Raw genomic sequence first — 26,091 nt, forward strand, 5'->3', positions numbered from 1 at the left:
TCACTGTAGAGGCTCCAAGCCAATTAACCACCGTGAACTAGAGAAAGGGGACTAAAATCAATACCCTTTGACACTGAATCAAAATATGGTAAGTGCTTATGCTGTGGCCCAGGATGTGCAGGGGTAGGCAAACTTTTTGGCTCGAGGACCACATCTGGGAATAGAAATTTTATGGCGGGCCATGAATGTTCAGAAAATTGGGGTTGGGGTGTGGGAGGGGGTGAGGGCTCAGGCTGGGGATGCAGGATCTGGGGTTGGGCTGGGATGAGGGGTTGGGGTGAAGGAGGGTGCTCCAGGCTGGGATCGAGGGGTTTGGAGGGCGGGAGGGGATCAGGGCGGGAGGGGATCAGGGCTGGGGCAGGGGGTTGGGGCATGGGGAGAGGCTCAGGGGTGCAGGCTCTGGGTGGCGCTTACCTCAAGCGGCTCCTGGAAGCAGTGGCCATGTCTCCACTCCGGCTCCTATGCGGAGCCACAACCAGGAGGCTCTGTGTACTGCCCCATCCACAGGTGTTGCCCCTGCAGCTCCCATTGGCCGCAGTTCCTGGCCTATGGGAGCTGTGGGGGCGGCGCTTGCGGCGGGGGCAGAGTGCAGAGCGGAACCTCCTGGCTGCTCCTGCACATAGGAGCCGGAACTGGGGGATGTTACTGCTTCTAGAAACAGCGTGGAGTGGCCCCCAACCCTGCTCCCTGACTGGAGTGGCAGAGTGGGGCCATGATGCTGCTTCTGGGAGCTGCGTGGAGCAGCCCCCACCCTGCTCCCCGGCTGGAGCCCACAGCAGGGCAAGCCCCAGACCCCACTCCCCAGCGGGAGCTCGAGGGCCAGCTTAAAATGGCTGGTGGGCCGGATCTGGCCCCTTGGCCGTAGTTTGCCCACCCCTGCTGTAGTGTCTCAGATATCCTTTTCTCTGCATAATCAGCCTGCATGTGCAAAAGTAACCCCTGCTCCACAGCCAAACCACAGAATTTGCAACATTGTTCAGACAACCCAGTGACCTCTGATATCAATTTGTTAGTCTTAACTGACAAAGATAAAAGATAACTTTCCTCTTTTCTTTCTTTCTTTCTCTTTTTTTGGATTCACAAATGTTTCAACACTGATATCCATTTTCTTTCATTCATTTTACCGGAGACTCTACATATAACAGTAATTGGAGGGAGGAGAAAGTTTAGAGAGCTTCACCACAGTGCAGCAACCAAGGGAAAAAGGCCCCCATTCCACCACTCTTTCTAGGATCTAGGGTGGAGAAAGCAACTCTCCTCTGATTTTTAAAATTACCTACAGATGCCCAAAACTTGTATATCTCTCCCTCTCTTAAGGTCATATGGAGGGATAACTCCTGCCCTAGGGATACTGTTCAGGACAGGGAATTGTGGGGCCTGAGAGATGTGGCTCTATTTCAGTCCTTGGTTTCAGCTTAGAAGGCTGGGGATATTTCTAGCTGTACAAGCTTTGTATTTGAATAGATTTGGTCTCTATTTCTTGCGGATCAGATAAACGAGGGATAGACAATTTTTGATTTTGAATTAATCACTTAATACTGAAGAATATATCATTTGCACTAAAGTTTTACAGAGTTCAAAAGGAAACAACAAATAATCATAATTAACTGTGACAAATACATACGCAAACAAAAAATAAAGTATAAAAAAATTAAAACTGAAATATAAAACTATGAACAAAGTAAAATCAGACTAACCGCAACATTAATAAGAAACATTTCTCACTCCTTTCTAATGCACCATTAATTCAGAAATCAAATAACTTGTTTTTAGGGTAGAATTTTCAAGTCATGCATAAAGCCGTCATAACCAAGTCTGTGTGGTTTGCCTGTGTGGAATTTGGAGAGGACATCAACCCAATCAACCCCAGGGTAGGCTACAAGGCTTCAGCTCAGCCCCTCCATGGCCACGATTTCAGCCTGTGGGCTCAACTAATGACCCAGCCTCATCTACAGTCCCATGCAGGGGACCCTGACCAACTTTCATTTTTCCTCTCTGCAATGGCATATTCCATGTCAGTGCAGAGTTCACCGCTCAAGTGGACAGAATGTGCAGTGGCTGCTCTGTAGATCCTGCATATCCATCTGCCTCAATCGCACTGCACAGGTATACCAAGGGGATCCCACAGAGCAGAGGAACAGAAGGTCTTGCATGGGCCTACCACCAAGGGGTGAATTCCAGACAGCAAGAACATTTCAAACAACATCTCAGAGTCCAAGTAAATATTAAATTAACAGCTGTGGTCTCAAAGACCTTGTTTAATTGCTGTATCCAGAGGGAAGCTACTCTTTAGCTCAGTGGTGGGCAAACAATGGCCCGTGGGCTGGATCTACCCCATCAGCCATTTTTAGCCAGCCCTTGAGCTCCCGCTGGGGAGCGGGGTCTTGGGCTTGCCCCGCTCTGGCACTCCAGCCAGGGAGCAGGGTTGGGGGCCACTCCATGTGGCTCCCAGAAGTATCAGCATGGCCCGGCTTTGCCACTCCAGCCAGGAAGCAGGGTCGGGGACCTCTCCTCGCTGCTTCCGGAAGCAGCGGCATGGCCCCACTCTGGCTCCTACGAGTATGGGCAGCCAGGGGGGCTCCGCTCTGCAAGCTGCCCCCACCCCAAGTGCTGCCCCACAGCTCCCATTGTCTGGTAACTGCGGCCAATGGGAGCTGCAGGGGCGGCGCCTGTGGACGGGGCAGCACGCAGAACCGCCTGGCTGCGCCTCCGCGTAGAAGCCGGAGTGGGGACATGGCCACTGCTTCCAGGAGCTGCTTGAGGTAAGCATCACCCGGAGCCTGCACTCCTGAGCCTCTCCCCATGTCCCAACCCCCTGCCCAAAACCTGAGCCCCCTCCTGCCCTCCGAACCCCTCGGTCCCAGCCTAGAGCACCTTCCTACACCCCAAACTCCTCATCCCCAGCCCCACCCCAGAGTCTGCACCCCCAGCTGGAACCTTCACCCCCCGCCCCCGCACCCTACTCCCCCGCCACAGCCTGGAGCCCCCTCCTGCACCCTTAACTCCTAATTTCTGACCCCACCCTTGGGCCCACATCCCCAGCCAGAATCCTCACCATCTCCCACACCCCAGCCCAAATGTTCTGAGCATTCATGGCCCAACATACAATTTCTATTTCCAGATGTGGTCCTCGGGCCAAAAAGTTTGCCCAACTCTGCTTTAGCTAGTAGCCATGTTACCCAGTCATGACAGGGAAACAGAACACTGAATTCAGGCCTTGGCAGGTACAGTAAGTGAAGCAGCAAAATTATTTTCATCTTCTTTATTTTCAAATATATTTCTCTAAATGCTTAATCTAAATGAGGATATTGTACGTAACTTGAGAATTTAAGGTCAGATTATGACTCTATTACTCAGAGTGGTGAGCAGTCACTCACATAAGGTATGCCATTGATTTCAGTGGAAGTACTCGCATGAATAACTGCTAACCAATGTGAATAAAGGGGATCACAATATGACCCTTCAACATTATTGTGTAATTTTTAAGCAATTCATTTAGCCTTTATGAATTGCACCTTTTGATAAACTCCAAGTCCATTTCAGGCAATCTTGCTCCCACTGAAGCCAATGAAAATATGAGCGACATCAGGAGCTTTGATAGCCACCTTATACTAATCAAAGTATTTCACAATGGTTAACTCATTTACCTGATCTTATCCTTGGACTCCATCCTCTTTTTTCATGTGATCTTTTCCTGCTAACAACATGAAGCAGACATTGAATTTATAAATTAAACAAATTATTTTTTTATCTTCTCTGTTTGAGTGTCGTCGTCTCTTTCTCTTTAAATGTACTCCAGAAAGCCCAACCTTATGAAACCCCAATCACTGTTCACTCCATCCCTTATCTCCAAAATGTGACTGTGCTTCTGACTGACTGCTCCTTATCCAGATTCCTTGTCAAACCTCCTGCTCTCAGTTGTTCAGAGTGCTTGCTTGTCTCAATTTCAGCAATAGATTAGCAACAACAGTACTTGGCAAGTGCAGAGATCTTCGTTTCTTTCTGCAGCTTTAACTGACATCACATCATTTTCTTCTGTAACTGATTTTGGTCCGTTTTGTGGAGAGAGAGTGAGAATGTGAAAGATGTTTCCGTTTTCCTTTTCCTTCTTTTTACAGGAAGCTGAGACAATGTTGGAGCGAACGTCTGCCCTGTCTTAGCTCTCTAGTCTGCTAGCAGCCACTTCTTAACATCTGCTCTGGGGTCCTGAAAGAAGAAAAAGAAATGAGAGAGAAGGAGAGTGACATTAATATGGAGAGGAACTGAACTGAAGGGCATGAAAAAGTCGTTTCCTCTGAGGACATAGCTGCAGTTCCTAGCTCTAAAGTGAGTCATGTTTCTAATTATAAATGACCCAGTGCATTACAGTACTTGCAAGCACGTGGAGGGCAGAAACAGAGCTCTGCCTTTTTCTCCCCACACACACTACTGTAAGTATACTGACTAAGAGACAGGTTTTCACTTTCTCCCTCTACCTCATTATGTGCTGGAAAAGGCTTTTGGGGAACCTGAGAGCCCCATGAAGAGTTGGGCAGAATACTTTTGAAGAATTATTTTGCCCTTGGAATATACTAGACTGCAGACAGAGGAGGTGATTAGCTAGATTGCAGCTAGGTTTACAGGGGAGGATACAAAGTCTTCAACTCCTATCCCCACGTCCAGTTATATAGGTCATCTTCTATGTTATGCTTTCCAAACACTAAGTATAGTTTTTAGGAACAATGTACACATTCCTTCAACCTGAGACACAGAATTTACTGTTATTAGCAACCTGAATAGTGCCTGCTTGATGCAACACATCTACTGCCAAATAGCTTAACTGATTCATTCACTATGCATATATAAATGAATTGTGCAGTATAAAGCCATTTTTAGCCCTTTCCAGCTTCCTACATTTGTTTGCGCAGTGATTTTTTTTTCTCCCTCTTAGTTTGTAAAAATGCATTTTGGTTTAAGGGGGAGAATAAGTGAATAGATTCCCCAGTCTTTTACTCTACTGACTCCCCCATTGCAAACACACACATCCCTGATAAGTGGGGTTCATCATAAGCCAAGTGGACAATGTTTGTAGAAACTCCATAGTAAAATATTGACAGCATTTCACTGTTCTATCTTTGTGCAAATGTAAATTCTTTTCTGCGTCTCTGAGTGGGCTCTCAGCTAGTAGGTCTTTTCTTAAATGTACAGTCATAGATGTTTGTCTCCAACTAGCATCTTGGGGACTCATTAGCCACAAACCTAAGCAGAAAATAATCAAGGCTATGCTGCAATAGGTAAATATGATCATTGTGAAATTATCAGATTCAAATACAAATAATCTTTTGTTTATTATTATTATTTGTAAATTATTACAAATAATTTTTGTTTTGGCTTGAGGTTTTGCATTATTTAGGAATTTATTCAGTTAATTTGTACATGAAAACCAAGGGAATGTAAAACTGAGAGGAATTTCCAGTGATGCAAGTAGGGCAGTCCAGTCCAGTATGCTGTACCAGTAAGATATTTGTAGCCGGTACGCCGTACTGGAAAGACATAGGAGGAGCAGAATGTGGGGCCGCCGCGCAGCCCCACACCAGCAGCTCCTCCAGCGTGGCTGTACCGCCCCCAGTCCCACCCCTCCAGCCCTTCCATGCAGCTGCATCTACTATCTGGGGTCTGTACAGCAACCCCACCAGACGACAGGGCTGGGGGCGGTTCAGCCACGCCGGAGAAGCTCCTGGTATGGGGCTGCCCAGCGGCCCCATGTTCTGCTCCTTTCGCCACTGCGGTTCTGGAGAGCCCTGCGGCTCAGAAGTCTCCAGCGCAGTGGGAGGAGGACAGAGCCCTCCCACCCCCACCAGGTAACATGGGATGGATCATGGAGAGGGGACAGGGAGAGCATGGGGGCCCCGGGCTGGGGGCGGAGAGGAGTCATGTGGGGGCGTCATGTACAGAGGTCACATGCCCCCCTTTGTGTCCCTCCCATGAGTGCAGTGTACCGGTAAGAAACTAATTCTACTTGCACCACTGATGATTTTGGAAACGGCATTCCCAGTGTAATGTCTTTACAAATAAAATCTAGCACATGTACTTTTCCAGGCCTTTCAATAAGTGGGTTCACTTGTTTTTCTGTCTATAGAAATGTTTCAATATTTGTATAGCATAGAGTCCAACAGAAAAGTAACACAATCTTAGGTGCTACTTAATTAGTTACAACCATTTATGCAAATCAAGGAAAATCCTGCTCCAACCTTCATGGAGGTATAGAACTCCACAGCATGTGAAACTGGTGCAATTCTATTGCAGAGGGAGACAGGATCTAGAGAGGTCACAGAGAGGTTGTGCACCTTCTTTGCAGTGGAAAGCTCAACTCTTCAGGGGCTCCCTGTGCATCCTGGTGCAGGAGCACTTGGAAGTCAAGGCAAGGGAGAGACAGAGGAAGGGAAGGGCCAAGGTATATACTTTCCCCAAAAAATCTGCAGAAGAAAATAACTTATGAGAAATTTCAGGATGATTAATTTAGTTTTGACCATCTTGGGTAGTGGGAATGTCAAAAAACAGGCTTAGAATAGAAAGCTAATCACAACCTTAACTATTGAAAGACCATCTGTCATAAATATAAAGGGAAGGGTAAACACCTTTAAAATCCCTCCTGGCCAGAGGAAAAACCCTTTCACCTGTAAAGAGTTAAGAACTAGGATAACCTCGCTGGCACCTCACCAAAATAACCAATGAGGAGACAAGATACTTTCAAAGCTGGAGGGGGGGAGAAACAAAAGGTCTCTCTGTCTGTGTGATGCTTTTGCTGGGAACAGAAAAGGAATGGAGTCTTAGAACTTAGTAAGTAATCTAGCTAGATATGCATTAGATTCTGTTTTGTTTAAATGGCTGATAAAATAAACTGTGCTGAATGGAATGTATATTCCTGTTTTTGTGTCTTTTTGTAACTTAAGGTTTTGCCTAGAGGGATTCTCTATGTTTTGAATCTGATTACCCTGTAAGGTATTTACCATCCTGATTTTACAGAGGTGATTCTTTTACTTTTTCTTCAATTAAAATTCTTCTTTTAAGAACCTGATTGCTTTTTCATTGTTCTTAAGATCCAAGGGTTTGGGTCTGTGTTCACCAATGCAAATTGGTGAGGATTTTTATCAAGCCTTCCCCAGGAAAGGGGGTGTAGGGTTTGGGAGGATTTTGGGGGGAAAGACGTTTCCAAGCGGGCTCTTTCCCTGTTATATATTTGTTAGACACTTGGTGGTGGCAGCAATAAAGTCCAAGGGTAAAATTGTTTGTACCTTGGGGAAGTTTTAACCTAAGCTGGTAAAAATAAGCTTAGGGGGTTTTTCATGCAGGTCCCCACATCTGTACCCTAGTGTTCAGAGTGGGGAAGGAACCTTGACACCATCTCTCCATAATTAATGGGTAACACACTTTCCCAGAAGCTATTCTCCATTTCTATGCTCAGTTTAACATGGGCTTTTCTTTATTATGTTGATCTGGGGAAATTGTTTGACTTCATTTTTGATTTTGTGCCCAACAACGTACATGACCTGAATGCTGAAAAAGAGGTATGCTTTACAATACTAGAAGTAAACCCCATTGTCCTGATAATGTATTAACAGCTGTGAGCAATCTATACCCCCTAGGATAAATGAAAAGCCAGATGTGCCACTGAATTCATGTGTTACTCCTATTAGTGTTGAAGTTCTCATGGAAAACAAAAGTACGGACAAGTATTCTTGACAACTGTAGCTAATCTAGGAAATGAGACACTACAATGTGCCTAAATGCAGTTTAGATATAATTGATTCACTCAGAAGCCAATTTAGTTGAAGAGGAAGTTAAACCCTGGCCAGTAAAGGCAGATCTACACTGTCAAATTTACATGATAATCCCAAATCCGTTTGGTTTTGCCTGTGTAGATGGGATCAAGTAATGGTGTAACCATGTTACTGAATCAAATTACAAACCTGATGAACATAATGATATGATTCTAGTAGTGTTTCCCATGGTAAAGAAGAGAGACAGAACTTGGTTGTCAGCTACTAGACACAGACATACCCTGTAGCTTTCCCTGGTTCTCTAGCTCCCTGACAGCTTAATATGACCATATAAAGTCTTCCTAAGTGCTGGCCTGGATAAAATAGTCATGGAAGGATTGCTGTCTACACCAAAGTCTCTTGCCATGTAAGTTGTTTAACTGATACAAATAGGCCCTAAACCTCCTTCCAGTGCATCACACAAATTCAGTTACGAAAAGATAATCCCCCAAATTTAGGGCTTGACTTTTATAAATAGTCTTCAATTTTGCAGATGCCTGCAATGAATTGTGGATGTGAAGTTACAGGCATAGATACTAACGTCTAGATGTTAAATTACTTAATTTTGCCTGCAAATCAGGTAGACATTAAAATGTTAGTAGTTGTGCCCGCAATTCACTGTGCCCAATACTGTAAGCTCAATTGATAACCCCTCGCCACCCCCTTCATGTCTCTAAACATTGGAACCACTGTATGTAATATACATAGTAGCTGTAATAATTCACTTCAAAGTAACTCTTAAAATAGCTAAATCAAAATCTTTAAAACCTCAACTTGGAGCCTGGGGAGCACAGATAGCATAGCCCATAAAATTACTGAACACAGTCCAAAGTCTAGAGGAGGTGGGAATTTGTGAACAAAGGGAACATGGTACTAATACAATTTATGATTTATACTGTTTATAAGTACAATTGATCACAGAATCACTACTGATTTATGTTGACTTCTTCTGATATGAACTAGGCCATAAGGATCCCAGTGGAAAAAGTCCACAGTGGTGTGTCCTCAAATAGAATAGCAATAATGAGCAGTACAGCTAAAAGAATGAGTTGCGCTAGCCAGGTCAGCCGCTTGACTAGGGTGGCGGGTGGATGTGCATATTCAGAGCATCCACTGAGCAGCCTCCATCAGGTAAATTCATGTGGAACCTTGGCTGAAACTGCATCTGTCATCACCAAAATGGAAACTCCAAGTTATGGCATGGTCAATATCCTAGGGCCAGCTACATCTCCATGCAGCACCAATGGGGGAGGATCTGGCCCATAGTATGGAGGGGAGAAAAGCACAGATGTTTTATTTAATAACATTTCCCCAAAAGCAAAAAAGGGTTTATCTTTCTCTGCTAGACTGAAGAGTCCATTATTAAATATTTGTTCCCCATGTCAATACTTATCGACTGTAGCCAAGTCACCCCTTAATCTTCTCTTTGTTAAACTAAATAGTTTGAGCTCCTTTATTTGATCACTATAACGCATGTTTTCTAATCCTTTAATCATTCTTGTGGCTCTTCTCTGAACCCTCTCCAATTTGTCAACATCCTTCTTGAATTGTAGGCAACAGAACCGGTCACAGTATTCCAGTAGTGGTCACACTAGTCAAATACAGAGGTAAAATAACCTCTCTTTTCCTACTCAAGATTCCCCTGTTTATGCATCCCAGGATCACATTAGTTCTTTTCACCACAGCATCACACTGGGAGCTCATATTCACCAGAAACCCCACATCTTTTTCAGAAGCACTACTTGCCAGGATAGAGTCCCCTATCTGTAAGTCTGACCTACATTCAGTTACCTGTTTTCTTCATTATTTAACACTCCCCCAATTTTTGTGTCATCTGCAAATTTGTCAGTGAAGATTTTGTTATTTTCCACGTCATTGATAACAAAAATTTAATAGCATATGGCCAAGAACCAATCCCTGCAGGACCCTGCTGAAAACACACTCACTCAGTGATGATTCCCTAGTTACAGTTATATTTTGAGACCTATCAGTTAGCCAATCTTTAATGCATTTACTGTGTGCCATGTTAATTTTATATCATTCTGTTGTTTTTAATCAAAATGTTAAATGTGGTACCAAGTGAAATGCTTTACAGAAGTCTAAGTATATTATGTCAACACTATTACCTTTATCTACCGAACTTGTATTCTCGTTAAAAAAAATCAAGTTAGTTTGATGGAATCTACTTTCCAAAAACACATGTTGATTTGCATTAATTTAACTCTTTATTAACTAAGTCCCACATCAGCTACTCCAATATTTTGCCTGGGATGAATGTCATGCTGAAACACCTATAATTATCTGAGTCATCCTGCTTACCCTTTTTAAAAATTGGCACAACAATTTTCTTTCAGTCTTCTGGAAAGTCCCTAGTGCCCCAAAACTTATTGAAAAGCTACATGAACTGTCTGGCAAGCTCCTCATCCAGCTCTTTAAAACTCTAGGATGCAAGTTATCTGGACCTGCTGATTTTAAAATGTCTAACTTTAGTAACTTCTATTTAATATTCTCCACAGGTACTAGTGGAATGGAAAGAATGTTATCAGCATACAATGAGAGTATATCATCTGTTTTTCCCCCAAATATAGAACAGAAATATTTATTGAACACTTCTGCATTATTATTGATAATTCTACCATTTTCATTTAGTAATGGACCAATGCTATTGTCAGGATTCATTTTGTTCCTAAAATATTTTTAAAATTTCTTATTGTCCTTAACTCTGCTGGTCATAGATTTCTTTGTATGTTTCTTGGCTTCCCATATCAATTTTTTACAATTCCTAACTTCTTTACTATCAAACTTCCTCTCTCTTCCATTTGTTATATATTTTATTTTTTACAGCTTTGCATCCCCTCAAATGAGGTCAGTTTTTTAACCAGTACGGCCTTCTTCTTCAATAGTGGGATTGTGGTTTTTTGGTATCTAGTAAAGTGTTCCTAAATTATTCCCAATTATCATTCACATTCTTCTGATTAAATTTTGCCTCCCAGCTGATTTGGCTCATAATTATTTTTAACTTTGTGAAATTGCCCTATTAAAGCACAAAGAGAGAGAGAGTGTGTATGTGTGTGTATATATTACTGGTCTGGACTTTATTCTGCTTGCTCATTGATCATGATCACTTGTACCTAAGCTACCATAAATTTTTAGTTCTGTGATCAGTTCCTCTTTATCTGCTAGGATAAGGTCTAAAAAACAATTCCCCTGTGTTGGCTGCAATACTTTTTGAGTTACAAAATTGTCAGTGATAATGTTTAGAAATTCCAAGGATGTTTTAGTGCTGGCAGCATGAGACCTCCAGCATGTCACTCAAATAGAAATTCCTTGTGATCACACAGATTTTTTTCCTACATATTATATATAGGTGCATAATGAGTTTGTCATCCTGTTCCCTAGTATGATTTGATGGCATGTAGCAGAAACCAGCTAGTACCACATCTTGTGCTTTCTCTGTTAGGACATTGATCCATAAGCATCTTTCTTCCAAGTTATCAGTGACTCAGAAACAGATAATGCCACTTTTGACATAGAGTGCCACCTCCCACTCCTTTTCCCCACTTGATCCTTCCTAAATAGGTTATAACTATTGATTTTAACATTCCACTAATGTGAATCATCCCACCAAGTTTCAGTAATCCCAACTAGATCACATTTATGCTCATAAAATCAGCAATTCCATCATACACATAAGTGAAAATATACAAAGGGAGCCGCCTTGGAATATTCTGTTCGCCGATTACTTAGTGATATGTGAATACGATTGTGAGACCCTGCAAACCAACCTTGAACAGTGGCAACACAGGTTTGAGCTGGTGAGACTTAGAGTGAACATTGGTAAAACTGAGGCTGTGATAACTGAGGGAGGGGACCCACCATAAAGGATATTACCAGCAAAGAGCTAAGTGGAGTGTAAGAATTTACATACCTAGGATCAATGGTTGAGGATAATGGTATCCTCCTGTGTGATGTCCAGCATTATATTAAAGCTTCTTGGTGCAAACGACAGGAGCTGACTTCAGTTTTCTATGACAAAAAGAGGCCAATAAAAGTTAAAAAGCACATTGTATAAAACTATAATTTGACTCATCCTAATGTATGGAACAGAGACTTAGCCAACCACCAGAAAATAAATCAGAATGTTCTCCACCACAGAGATGTAGCTGCTGAGATGGTCAAATGGTTGGACGCTCCATGATAGGAAACAACATGAAATTATGAGGAACCTAATGCAAATTGCCCCAGTTGAAGATAAGTTGAGGGAAGGTAGGCTACATTGATATGGACATCTCTAGCAGAGACCCAAGAGTTATATTTGTCAGATGCCCTTGCCATGATCTTACATGGAAGACGACTATAGGGGGACTTTGTACCTTGACTTGACAGGGTATCAGTGGACCTTAGAAAGACCAATTTGCACAACAGTCAGGCATACAATCACGAGTTTTGGAAGAAGGCTATAAAAGTCACCAATGCCAAATAGGGGAGTGGCAAGAGAGAAGAAGAAAAAGGGAATAAAGAGCACCTACATTTCTGAGTGAATGCATTTTCTATTTTTGTTTGCTCTGTCATTATCCGAGATCTTCCACTTGATAATATATAAGGCTGTATAACTTTCCAGGGTATGAGAGAAAGCACTAGTGCAGAAGCCACACCAAGCCAGACAACAGAAAAAGGAACATAGGAGCTTAAATACATTTGTGGATCTGGGCCTAACAGTTAACAGCCTAAATATCTTTGTGAATCTGGGTCAAAATACTTACTAGTTAAAAGGAAAATAGTAACAACCTGCTGCAGTCAGAGGTAAAGGAACAACACTGGAGTACAGCTGTTGCCGGAGCCAGGCCAACTACCAGGAAGGTATGCTGGAAAAGGCTCTTTTAAAGGGAAAACCCAAAGAAGGGCTTTAATTGATAACCATACAGTTAGAAAGCAGGTAGTTTGTAGGGGAAAGACATTGAAGTTCAATCTTTCTGAGTTGGGAACAGGTGAAAGACAGCTGAGCTTGCCAAAAGTAGAGTACAGCATGCTCAGGCTAGTACATCATTCTTTCATTATATGTTGTAAAAAGCATCCAATCTTTTCTGGACAGAGCCATGCTTTCTTTGCTTGAGGTTTACCACTGTAGCTAGCCTGTCTTTTTTCTTGCCAAATTTTTTCCTTCGCTCATCTGCAAATTTACAGAAAGCTAAGGAAAGGGAAAGGAGAACGTTGCTACATGTAACCGTTTGAATGCTGTTTTGTGCCAAAACGTAGAGGACAGGAGAAACTGAGGTGTCAGCAATGCAGCTGGAAATGATTAAGTAAGATATGCCCAGGTGATCCCAGCAGGTGATGCAGGTTCCACTCTGCAGAAGAGGGTAAACCCCCCCAACATCTCTGCCAATCTGACCAGGGGGAAATTCCTTCCCAACCCCAAATCTGGTGATCAGTTAGACCAGGGGTGGGCAAAGTACGGCCCGTGGGCCAGATCCGGCCCATCAGATCTTTGGATCCAGCCCACGGGATTGCCCCCCGTGATGCCACAGGCCACGCGCTGCTCTCAGAAGCGGCTGGCACCATGTCCTTGTGGCCCCGGGCGGAGGAGGGGGTAGAGGACTCCGTTCGTTGCCCTTGCCTCCAGGCACCACCCCCCGCAGCTCCCATTGGCTGGGAATGGGGAATCGCGACCAATGGGAGCTTCAGGTGAGGTACCTGGAGCCGTGCCAATGGCGTGGAGCCCTGTGCCCCCTCCTCCCCCAGGGGCCGCGCAGGGATGTGCTGCCAGCGGTGAGGCATGGGGCCAGGGCAGGCAGGGAGCCTGCCCTGGCCCCAGTGCACACTGCTGCCACCCCAGAGCTGCTTTAGGTAAGTGGCGCCAGGCCGGAGCCCGAACCCCTCCTGCACCCTACCTCCCAACTCTCTGCCCTGAGCCCCCTGCTGCACCTTGCACTCCCGTGCACCCCAACTCCCTGCCCTGATCCCCCTCCAGCACCCCACACCCCTCCTGCACCCCAACCTCTGCCCTGAGCCCCTTCATACACCCCGCACCCCTCCTGCACCCCAACCCCCTGCCCTGAGCTCCATCCTGCAGTCCTCACCCCTCCTGCACCCCAACCCCCTTCCCTGAGCCCCCTCATACACCCCTCACCCCTTCTCTGCCCCAATCCCTTGCTCTGAGCCCATTCCTGCACATCACATCCCCTCCCACATCCCGCACTCCCTCCCACACCCCAACCTCCTGCTCCAGCCCTGCATACAATTTCCCCACCCAGATGTGGCCCTCAGCCCAAAAAGTTTGCCCACCCCTGAGTTAGACCCTGAGCATGTGAGAAAGACACAGCAGCCAGGCATCTAAGATAGAGGATTTTCTGTAACAGCTCAGAACACCAGTCCATCATAGCTGGTATCCTATCTCCAGCTGTGGAAGATCTCTGATTCTTCAGAGTAAGGAAGGGAAATAAATAAATAATTACAATTGTGCATCGGGGGGAAAATTTCGTCCTGACCTCTGCAGGTGACCAGTTGAAGTCCTGAAGCATGGAATTAGATTACAATGATTAACATTATAGTCATCAATATTAGTATTCATTAATATGCACTGGTGGAGCCCACAGTGTAGAACTTGTTCCCCTTTAATATTCATTTTAGTCCCTCTCCCCAGTTTAAAAAAAAACCTTGAATTTCCCTTCAAAGTTTGATTTTAATTTTTGTTTTGTTTTAACAGTTCTTCATTGTGCCTTCTTCTGTATGGACCCCCTCAGGAAGGTTTCTGGTTCTATGTATGAACCTGTTCACACTGTGGATCTTGTTTTGGACTGGGATTAGAAGGAACAGAGGGAATGAAGTTCTCATGTGTCATGGAGAGACCATTATTTCCTTCTCTTTGAGTCAAGGCTCACCTTTGCTCCTGTTAAGAGTACAGGAGCAATTTTAATGGTCCACCTTATGGATTAGTAAAAGAGGATGGGTTCCAAGTATCTGAGAAAGAATGACTATACAATTCTCTAACATCTTATATGTTCACTACTAAAATGGTGACCCTGAAATACTCCTGGCATTGCATTTTCCTCCTAGATCACCTCAGTACACAGATGTTATCTCTCACAGATCCACAGAAGGAGGGAGATTAAGGTGCTGCTGGCAGAAATTGTGCTTTAAATTAAAATGTGTGTGTCATAAAGACAGCTCATTTTTTAAAAATTATTAGGCTGTGGCTATGATAGTAGCAAAGAGGCTATTTCCTCCACCTCAGCATCTGTAAAGTCCCAAACAACAGAACTTTTCCACATAGTCTTTTCTCAGATACTAAGTTAAGTTTTTCTCATGGCATGGAGTTTTCCCAACTGCTTTGCCTAAAGGATAGCTTGGATGCAGACGATAGTGGTAGCTAGATTGATGCCTGAAAGAAACAAATATAATTTCTTCTATATTTGAGTTTTGGCCACTCACTAAGTTTATGGATATGTTCTGAGAACTTTAGGCTACAACCTACAATCCAGAATTGTCCTTAATTGGTAAGGTGACTAATAAGGAAACCAGATGTGTTAGCATAAGACACCATCAATGCTTCCTTCACAGAGAGGAAGTTGTCACTCCTTTAAGAGGTGCTGATAATCAGACCTATGCTCAAGAAGGCATCTCTTGACACTTGTCCTCTCTCCAATGAAAGGTTTCAGAGGAGCAGCCGTGTTAGTCTGTATCCGCAAAAAGAAAAGGAGGACTTGTGGCACCATAGAGACTAACAAATTTAGTTGAGCATAAGCTTTCGTGAGCTACAGCTCACTTCATCGGATGCATGCAGTGGAAAATACAGTGGGGAGATTTATATACACAGAGAACATGAAACAATGAGTGCTACCATACACACTGTAATAAGAGTGATCAGGTAAGGTGAGCTATTACCAGCAGGAGAGCGGGGGAACCTTTTGTAGTGATAATCAAGGTGGGCCATTTCCAGCAGTTGACAAGAACGTGTGAGGAACAGTGCGGGGGGGGGGGGCGGGGGAGAATAAACATGGGGAAATAGTTTTACTTTGTGTAATGACACATCCACTCCCAGTCTTTATTCAAGCCGAAGTTAATTGCATCCAGTTTGCAAATTAATTCCAATTCAGCAGTCTCTCGTTGGACTCTGGTTTTGAAGTTTTGTTGTTGAAGAATTGCCACTTTTAGGTCTGTAATCAAGTGACCAAATAGACTGAAGTGTTCTCCGACTGGTTTTTGAATGTTATAATTCTTGACATCTGATTTGTGTCCATTTATTCTTTTACACAGAGACTGTCCAGTTTGACCAATGTACATGGCAGAGGGGCATTGCTGGCACATGATGGCATATATCACATTGGTAGATGTGCAGGTGAACAAGCCTCTGATAGTGTGGCTGATGTGATTAGGCCCTATGATGGTGTCCCCTGAATAGATATGAGGGCACAGTTGGCAACAGGCTTTGTTGCAAGGATAGGTTCCTGGGTTAGTGTTTTTGTTGTATGGTTGCTGGTGAGTATTTGCTTCAGGTTGGGGGGCTGTCTGTAAGCAAGGACTGGCCTGTCTCCCCCACTGTTCCTCACACGGTCTGGTCAACTGCTGGAAATGGCCCACCTTGATTATCACTACAAAAAGTCCCCCCTCCCACCCTCCGCTCTCCTGCTGGTAATAGCTCACCTTACCTGATCACTCTTGTTACAGTGTGTATGGTAACACCCATTGTTTCATGTTCTCTGTGTATATAAATCTCCCCACTGTATTTTCCACTGCATGCATCCGATGAAGTGTGTTGTAGCTCACAAAAGCTTATGCTCAACTAAATTTGTTAGTCTCTAAGGTGCCACAAGTACTCCTTTTCTTTCTCCAATGACAGTGGCTAGAGCTGCTTGCCTTTTAAAAAAATAAAATAAAGATTACTAGGCTGTTTGGTAAGGCAACTTTGTAAGGTCCGAGGCATTTTTCTGCAGCCACATTAGGACATCAGCCAAGCAGCCATAAGCCAAGAAGCAGAATATCACATCCTCACATTCCCTCTAAATTAATCAAATTAATATAATGTAGGGCAGTTAAGAAGTTGCTCCTGTCCTAATAGTACCCACCATCACCAGATAAAGAAATCTTAAGATGTTTCAAGAAAACTTTGTTTGATAGCATTCTGTCTGGCAAGGAATCACTTATCAATTGTGATTGTGAAATCTACACTTCTTTATTGTTTTACCTTTATGGTTCCTACTTCTCTATTGTTTATCTGTATGGTTTCTGTCTGTTTCTTTGATTGTTTCTGTCTGTTGCATAATTAATTCTGCAAGATTTAAATCAACTAAGGTGGGGTATGATTGGTTAAAGAATTGTTTCACTATATGTTAGGATTGGTCAAATAATTATTTTATAATACTTTAGTAAAGTAACTGGTTAAGGTATAGTTAAGCATGACAAGTTTCACTATATAAACTGGCATCCAAAAGGAAGTTCTTTGTAACCAACTCCAGGACAGAGCCCAATCAGAGCTGCCAGACCTCAACACCCTGCCAACTAAATTGAGCAGAAGCTGGAGTCCCTGGATGACCGGATCCTGACTAGCCACAAGAACATAAGTATATATGCGGACATCCTCATCCCCTGACTTCTGGAGTCTGTCAATCCTGGCAGAGACAGAAACAATCATACTTGAATAGTCTTGTTCTTTTCAATGGTAAGAAGAGTCAAGCAAAATATCAGGGGAGCTGCAATGTTCTACCCTGTCACTCCTCCTGCTCAGTGTGTACGAGATGCTGCCAGGCAAAAAGTGAAACCATTATGGTTGCAATGCCTATAGTATGCTGATGAAACTGAGCTCTGGTACATCAGGTCTAGACGGTGCAGACATTTAGGTTTCCTCATGTCTGGCCATGACTGGAGTGGGATGAGGGATAGTTGTTTTGGATGAGGAATAGTTGGCTGAAACCCAGTCTGGATAAGACAGAGATGATGTTAGCTAGAGAGAAGCTGAGAGAAGCAACTAGAGGAAATGATAATATTTAGGAGATGGTGAGGTTGACATCTACCCTCCTTATACTGCAATTTTAGTAACAAAAGAAGTCTGTAAACTAGTTGGTCCCCAGTAAACAAGGGGTTAAGTCCAGCTTCATTTTCCCCTCCCACCCTGCCTCCCTTTGCATATGTGCTCCAGGGAATGAAATTCCATTTGGCTTCTGGGACATACAGAGGAGAAAGAATGAAAGTCAAGACTCTGAAGACAGGGTTGATCTCCAGGATGGTAAAATGTTGGTTTGTACTCTTTTGGCTTATGCTACCTTATTGCAATTTATGATTATAAAGATTCTCTCCTGGTCAGTGCCGGCCCACAACATTTTGGCACCTGAGGCGGGGAGCTCAAATGACGCCCCCATGCCCCCTTGCTTTGGCTAAAACTTTGAAAGGTCTCAATTCTGCTTTCTTCCTGTTCTGCTCCTCTCATGGTACTGCTCTGCCACCTACCCCAATAAAGGAGAACTAACAACTTAAAATGCCTTGTTCAAAACTTTTATGTAACACTTAACTTTCAAATGCCTGAACAGCAAATGTAACTTTTCTTGTCTGTGCAAACACTGGCATTTTTATCTGTTTGTATAATCAAAGTGGTGCTTCCATGCCTTCTTGGTTACAAAGATTTGAACTGCTTCCTGAAGGTTCACAGTCTGAGCCAGCTCATGCTCTGTTGAGATGGTTGCAAGGCTGACCAGCCTCTCCTGTGTCATTGTGGAGCGTAGATGTGTTTTTATTACTTTCAGCTTGGAGAAGCTGCGTTCTCCACTGGCAGCGGTTACAGGAAGTATGAGAAGTATGCGCAGAGCAACAAAAGCATTTGGAAAGAGGGTGGTCATCTTATTTGTGCACATATATTCCAGAACAGCCTTTGGAGTTGATCCTGCTGAAATGTATCTTGAAAGGGCTTTCAGTTCATCACCTAAATCACTCGCATCAATATCGCGCATGTCATCATGTGTCAACACTGTCTCTAGTGCCCTGCATTGCTGGTGTGGGTCTTCTTCAGGTATAGTGAGGAGTTTTGGAATATCCTACAACATCCCAAATATATTGCTGTGTTCCTTGAGCTGCATGAAATGTTCTTCAGCAAACTGTATTGCACAATCTAGCACCTGGTTAAAGAATTCAACTTTGAATTGTTGTTTGGGGTCTCTTATGGGATTATCCCATGCCTCGTAATCAAAATATCTTCTTCTTCGGTGACTCTTGTATTCTTGAATGGGTGGGAAAATAGCTTCAGTGTGAAGTTCTTCTGCCAACTTCTGTTCACTCTTCAGAACGTTTTGAAATCCCTCATCTGACCGGTAAGACTGCAGGTATGACTTTGCTTTGTCCAGTTGTTCCATTGCTCCAGATATATCAAGGTCGACACCTTGGAGTCTCTTGCTTACAACATTTATTTCAAACAGTCTGTCATGCCACAACACTAAGCCACACAGAAATTTGAAATTATGTATGTTTCTGGTGATTCCATTTCCCTCCGCCACTGTTCTCCCACAAACAGTTCCTGTCAGAGCATTATCCTGCATAATGGCAACTATGGCATCATCTGTCTTCCCAATTTGGTCTTTGATAGGCTTTATCGCCTCCACTCGACTTTCCCATTGTGTGGCACTCAGTGGTTTCAGTGTCAGATGTTGCTTCAAAATTTGCCATCGATGAGTTGATGCAGAGAAATATAGATAGATGGTTTGAATTACATTAAAAAATTCAGCAGCCTCACTAGAAGCTGATACTGCATCACTGACCACCAAGTTCAATGAATGAGAACTGCATGGGACAAAAATAGCTCGAGGATTTAACTTTCAGATCTGTGTCTGCACTCCTCTGTTCTTTCCTCTCATGTTGCCACTATTATCGTAGCCCTGACCTCTCATGTAAGCTATCGCAATTCCCATATCTTCCAGCTTTTTAAGAAGCACATTTGTCATACCAGCTCCTGTAGTATCATCAATGTCAATAAATTCTAGAAAATGCTCTCTGATAGTCACCATTGCAGGGATGTTTCACTAGGTTCTGTTGTTGTGACAAAACGCACCATTAAAGTCATTTGTTCCGTATGGCTGATGTCAGGTGTGCAGTCCAGAATAACAGAGTAATATCTTGCTGACTTCAGATCTGCCACAATCTTCTGTTTGATGTTTGTTGCCAGTAACTGTATGATCTCATTTTGAATTGTTTTTCCAAGGTACTGGTGTGTGTACATTTCTTGGGTGGTGACTCTTCTTAGATGCTCCTGGAGCACAGCATCAAACTCAGCCATCAGCTCCACAATTTTAAGGAAGTTTCCATTGTTTGGCACATACAGCTGATCTGAAGTGACACGGAGCGCTAGGTTTTGGGTAGCAAGCATTCTGACAATGGCAATGAGCCTTTTCGGAACATTTTGCCAGTAAAGAGACTCTGATGCAATCTTCTCTTGATGCTGATCATCTATGGGGGCCTTTAACCTTAGTCTCATCTTAAGCTCTTTCCACCTATGGAATGCTCTCTGGTGATTTGCTGCCTTCTCATAGCATCCCAGATTTCTAGCCAGATTTTTCCAGTCCTTTGTTCCTGTAGAACCCAGTGTGGCTGGAACATTAGACTGGAAGAGTTTGCAACAAAAACAGCATGCAGCATTCTGGGTTTTTGAGTTCACTTTGTCACCATTGGGGATTTCATGCCAGTAATGTGTTGGATGGACACTTCTATTTTCTTTGTCTTTGGGGAACATGAAGTTTTTCACTTGCTGTGGTCCATGCGGTACAAGGAAGTCCCTCAGGCTACTGCTCAAGTGGGTCCACAGTCCTGGACCATCTAGACTTAAGGAACTAAACTCAGCAGCAGCTGTTTCTTGCGCCTCCACCACACTCTTCTCTGATCTACACTTTTCTTCAGGAATGTGCATGGTTACAGCCATTTGAGATGGAGACATGGATGCTGCAGCAGCTGCCAGGTCACCTGCACTCTAACTGGAAGATCAGGCATCTCCTCACCACTCACATCCTCACTGGGGCCGGAAGGCTCACCATGAACATTTCTGTCTATGTATCTCAGGAGAGCTCCTTCCTGCTTAGATAGAAAAGCTTCCTTTGCTTTCTTTCTTTTCCTGAATGCTGCCCCAGAGGAGCATTTTCTTCTTTCACTCATGACTGCTGTTCTGTGCCAGGTATAGTGGCTCTCAACACTCAGTTGAAGGGGGCAAATAAGCAGGCTGGTAGCAGGGCCTGAGTGAGGGAAGATATCAGTGTCTTAAGGGCCTAACTGGCTCCTACTACTTCAGTTGACTGCTTGTTCTTCTCAAGTGGGTTTAGGGAAGCAACAGGAAACAGGAAGCTCCCTGAGAAGCTGGTGTTAATCAGTCCAGGCTCCTGCAGGTGCTAGAGAGGTACATAAGAGGCTCCTCCTCCTCTCTCTCCCTGCAGCTCCTGCTGCTTTGTTATTCCCTCTTACCTTTTCTCCTGCCTGCCTGTTATGTCTCATGTGCCCTTCTTCCTCCAGCACAGCGCTCCACCATGTCTGTGCATCTAGAGCAGCGAGAATACATATGCACCAGCAGCAGACACAATTTTCTACACTCTGGGTCCTAGTGCCCCCCCCCCCCAGTCTGGCACCTGAGGCGGCTGCCTCAGTTCACCTCATGTAAGGCCAGACCTGCTCCTGGTTAACAGTTTACTGAATGTTGCTATGCTTTGTTTCTGTTGTACCATCTCACCTTCTTATGGGGTCCTGTTGCTGCTGCTGAACTGATTTTTTCATCTCCATGTGTTGAAGAGGTTGTGACCATCCTTTTAGGATGTACACCCCTCCCCCCCACACACCTCAATTATATCCACAACTTTATCACATCCAGCCTCTCTGTTCCCAGAGAGTAGTTATCAGTGGTTCAGAGTCAAGCTGCAAGGGCATATCGAGTGGGGTCCCACAGGGATCAGTTCTGGGTCCGGTTCTGTTCAATATCTTCATCAATGATTTAGATAATGGAATAGAGAGTACACCTATAAAGTTTGTGGACGATACCAAGATGGGATGGGTTGCAAGTACTTTGGAGGATAGGATTAAAATTCAAAATAATCTGGACAAACTAGAGAAATGATCTGAAGTAAATACGATAAAGTTCAATAAGTGGAATACTTTGCATTTGTCCTTAGGAAGGAACAATCAGCTGCGCACATACAAAATGGGAAGTGACTGCCTAGGAAGGAGTACTGTGCAAAGAGATCTGGGGGTCATAGTGGATCACAACCTAAATATGAGTCAACAGTGTAACACTGTTGCAACAAAAGCAAATATCATTCTGGGATGTATTAGCAGGAGTTTTGTAAGCAAGACATGAGAAGCAATTCTTCCACTGTACTCCATGCTAGTTAGGCGTCAGCTGAAGTATTGTGTCCAGTTCTGAGCACATTTCAGGAAAGATGTGGAATAACTGGACATAGTCCAGAGAAGAGCAACAAAAATGATTAAAGGTCTAGAACAGGGGTGGGCAAACTTTTTGGCCTGAGGGCCACATCGGGGTGCAAAACTGTATGGAGGGCGGGGTAAGGAAGGCTGTGCCTCCCCAAACAACCTGGCCCCTGCCCCCTATCCACCCCCTCCCACTTCCCGCCCCCTGACTCCCCCCTCAGAACCCCTGACCCATCCAACCACCCCTGCTCCTTGTCCCCTGACTGCCACCCCCCCCCCCCCCCCGGGACCTCACCCCCTATCCAATCTGACTGTTGGAGAACGATAATGGGAAATGAATTGATAGCTCAGTGCACTGCCCCATGTCCTAATATAGGGGTGATGAGTTCATTCCTTCATTTGGCAGGGGAATTTTAAAAACAGCCATATGACTCAAAGACATCTCAGCTTACTGCTCAATTACTGTTAGCATGGAAGCGGGAAATAAACAAATACTTGTAGCACTTAAAGTTTGCGAAGTGTTACATCACTTATCTGGCTAATCCTCACAATACTCCTGTAAATTAAGCATGGAGAAAGCTGTTGTGGAGAGGTTAAGCAATTTGCATAGAGCGTTTAGAATTTGGTAATCCCTGGCCCATTAGACCAGACAGAACCTTCCTCCCACAAAAAAAAAGCACCTGGAAATCAGGAGGGAACCCCAAGTGCACTCCAGTATGTGGGATGAGGAGTCCTTAACTGCCTATACAAGGTCACTTTAAAAAATGAAAGAAAGAGAATTACATACCCCATGGGCTGGCTGGGTTCTGTCCCTCTCTCCTTCTTGGAACCACATACAGTAGTGTGACTATATAATAGCCAAGTTTATTGTTGTTGTTATAGACATGCAGAAATTCCTGCAGGCTGCGTAGCTCCAGTGGTGGGGAAGGACAGATTCATGATAGAAAAGAACAAAGTATGAAAAATGGGGCACTAGTTTTCTCATGTTCCCCTTCTCTCTTCTAAGATGCTCTGCAACTGTCTGGCACACAGGATTTGGGGATCTCTGCAGCAAATAAACTTTATTCCAACATAGGTGGAACCAAACTCTCCAGCAAGCACAGCTCCAAATGGATTTTGAAAGGGTTTGTTCACCTACCCCCAAACGGCATTGTGAAGATTTTTATAAATATTTCTTAAGTGCTTTAAATATGTACAGTCAAACTGAACTTTCAATTACAATAAATCTGGAGTGACTCAACTGCTTTCTGTGGAGTTACTTCAGGTTAACCCTGAGTATCCGAGCAATACTGGACTAAAAAAATGCTATATAATTGCTAAGTATTTATTCTTAAAAGGATACTGATATTGTTTGCCAAATAGGGTCTCTATGCCATTTGCCAGCCACAATTGCAGAAGAATGGTAAGGCATTTTACATTCCATGGGTAGTATGCTTTTAGTTAGGGTATTTAACTATATGAATCTCTCTTCTACATGTGGGAGTCTTGTGTCTAAATTGAGATATGCAGCATGCTGAAAATTTAGCTCTGGAAATGCAGAACATTGTTAAAGCAAGGAGGTTAATATAGAGACTTCGCTGCACACAACATGCACAGTTAAAAGAAAGAAACTTTTCAAAGATGAGAATATTCGGTTCTTGGTCTATGCTATAAATAAATATGATGTACATGAAATCCAGCATATGTAACAGATGATGTTAATGATAATAACTGTGTTCCATGTGGCATAAGAAAAATTCTTAAAGACACTCTGCCAAGATTGGTATGCCCACAATTTGACCTCTTTTTTTAATTCTTATACTGTCTTGTAACATGTCTGTAATTCTATATTTTTTTTCCAAACAAATATTTCAGTGCTTCTATTCTAATGAAAAAAAATGACAATAGCCTAGCACTGGAAGAAATATGGTTGAATCGTTGGGCAAGGATCACTCTGCCTGTGAGACAGAGGCAATAATATTACCTGTTAATAACAATTACATTAACTGATAGATTATTATAAGGCTTAATTCATTAGTGTCTGTGAAGTGCTTTGAGATCTTTTGATAAGTGATTTATAAGTAGAAAATATTATTAATGAGAAGTTGTAACTACAGTGCTGCAAAGGGAGGGAAATATTTTAAACATAAATGAGAAATTAGTAAGGAAAGTAACTTCAGTTTCGAGTTTCCAGATAGTTAATTATGATGGATGGTGAGGAAAAACACAGAAAAACTGTAAAGATATTCTGTGTATACTTTTCAGTTTTACAGATTTCAGAATTACCAAAATATATAGGACCTTCTATTGCTGTATTCTCAATATTCCATTCACAAAGCTTTCCAAATGCTCTTGTTACTGCTGCTATTCGAAATAATACGCTCCCAAATCGTGAAGGGCATGTGGGAGGTGGGAATGGGGAGGGGGAAGACAGAGGGTATCCCCTGGGAATCAGTCCATTATAAAAGGCTTTGTGCAATTCTGTTTGCTCCATTATGCTCACATAAAATAGCCCCGGTGCCCTCCACTTACTATACTAACGCATTTGAAAAACGGGTTATTGTGCGTATCGTATCTCACACACAAAAAATGGGCAATATGTCTGGCATCATCTTTGTAATGACCAATGGAAAACCGACAGAAATTGTTTAGTCTCCATAGTAACACAGAAGTAAGAGATTAAAAAGTCCCATTAGATAAGGTATGCCATTTTCCTATGCAATAGAGGACTGTTCCCTAAAGTATACTATCCAAAGTAACCGTAGATGCCCCAAATGATGGGGCTTCCAACGCACTTACCTTGTTTTTATGAAATCTATGTATGTACGTTGTATAAAACATCAGATGACTGATACCGATTCACAGAGAAATGTTTAGATTATGAGATAACAAGCACAGCTAAAATCAGGTGAAAAATACTTGATGTCCTCCAATATTTAGGCATAATGTGACATATTAGATCAGCTGAATGTCAACCCCAGTTGGGCTTAGACACTAGATGACACAGGATTGGGACAACATTTGTTCTTACTAAATGTAGGCAAAAGTTTTCTTTCACTCCAAAGTCCGTGTGGCTGACGCTCAGGAGGGTAATAAAGTCAGAATGGCATTCTTACTTATTCATGGTTGGGCAGGCTGCTATTCTGATTCATCCTGAAGAGTTGGGAGCACCTCGTGTTGCTCCTCCAGTGAGGAGTTAGGTCAGGAGTGGGCAAACTTTTTGGTCTGAGGGCCATATCGGGGTGCGAAACTGTATAGAGAGCCAGATAGGGAAGGCTGTGTCTCCCCAAACAGCCTGGCCCCCACCCCCTATCTGCCCCCTCCCACTTCCTGCCCCCTGACTGCCCCCCTCAGAACCCCTGATCCATCCAACCCCCCTGCTCTTTGTCCCCTGACCACCACCCACCAGGACCCCACGCCCCAAACCGCACCCCCAGGACCTCACCCCCATCCAACACCCCCGTTCCCTGTCCCCAGACTGCTACGACCCACACTCCCGCCCCCTGCCAGGTTCCCTGGTACTCCCACGCCTATCCAACACCCCGTTCCCCGTCCCCTAACTGCTCCCACCCCTATTCACACCCCCGACCCCTGACAGGCCCCCTGGGACTCCCACACCTATCCAACTGCCCCCTGCTCCCTATCCCCTGTCCACCCCCCCACACAGAACCTCTACCCCATCCAACTGCTCCCTGCTCCATGACTGCCCCCCCAGGATCCCCTGCCCCTTATCCAGCCCCCCCAGTAGCAGAGTACTACCATTTTTCAGCCAATATTTATCTGTAGATTTCCGCACGGTTACTGATTTCTTTCACTGAATGATTATATAGCGCAGGGATCAGAAACAGCTGATGCATGCCCAGCCAACATACCAGCGCCTCTCTGAACCTACTATCATGTTCTCAAGAATCTCAGCTTACATTAAAAAACA

At 43.8% G+C, this 26,091-nt stretch overlaps 1 protein-coding gene across 4 annotated transcripts in view; it reads right to left on the reverse strand.

Annotated features, from left to right (window-relative positions):
- SACS (sacsin molecular chaperone) overlaps positions 1–26,091 on the reverse strand; it is a 253,374-nt gene that overhangs the window by 116,265 nt on the left and 111,018 nt on the right. For 3 of the 4 annotated variants that reach the window (XM_043530779.1, XM_007072640.4, XM_037891135.2), the window contains 2 exons: positions 11,728–11,825; positions 3,648–4,206 (listed from right to left, as the gene is read on the reverse strand). In XM_043530779.1, the coding sequence (XP_043386714.1) occupies positions 3,648–3,670 (23 nt within the window). In that variant the 5' untranslated portion in view covers positions 3,671–4,206; positions 11,728–11,825. Of the gene's footprint in view, positions 1–3,647; positions 4,207–11,727; positions 11,826–14,287; positions 14,312–26,091 lie in introns of all 4 variants that reach the window. The other variant, XM_043530769.1, reaches the window with a different exon arrangement.

Source organism: Chelonia mydas, chromosome 1 (genome assembly GCF_015237465.2).
Source record: "Chelonia mydas isolate rCheMyd1 chromosome 1, rCheMyd1.pri.v2, whole genome shotgun sequence".
NCBI lineage: Eukaryota > Metazoa > Chordata > Testudines > Cheloniidae > Chelonia > Chelonia mydas.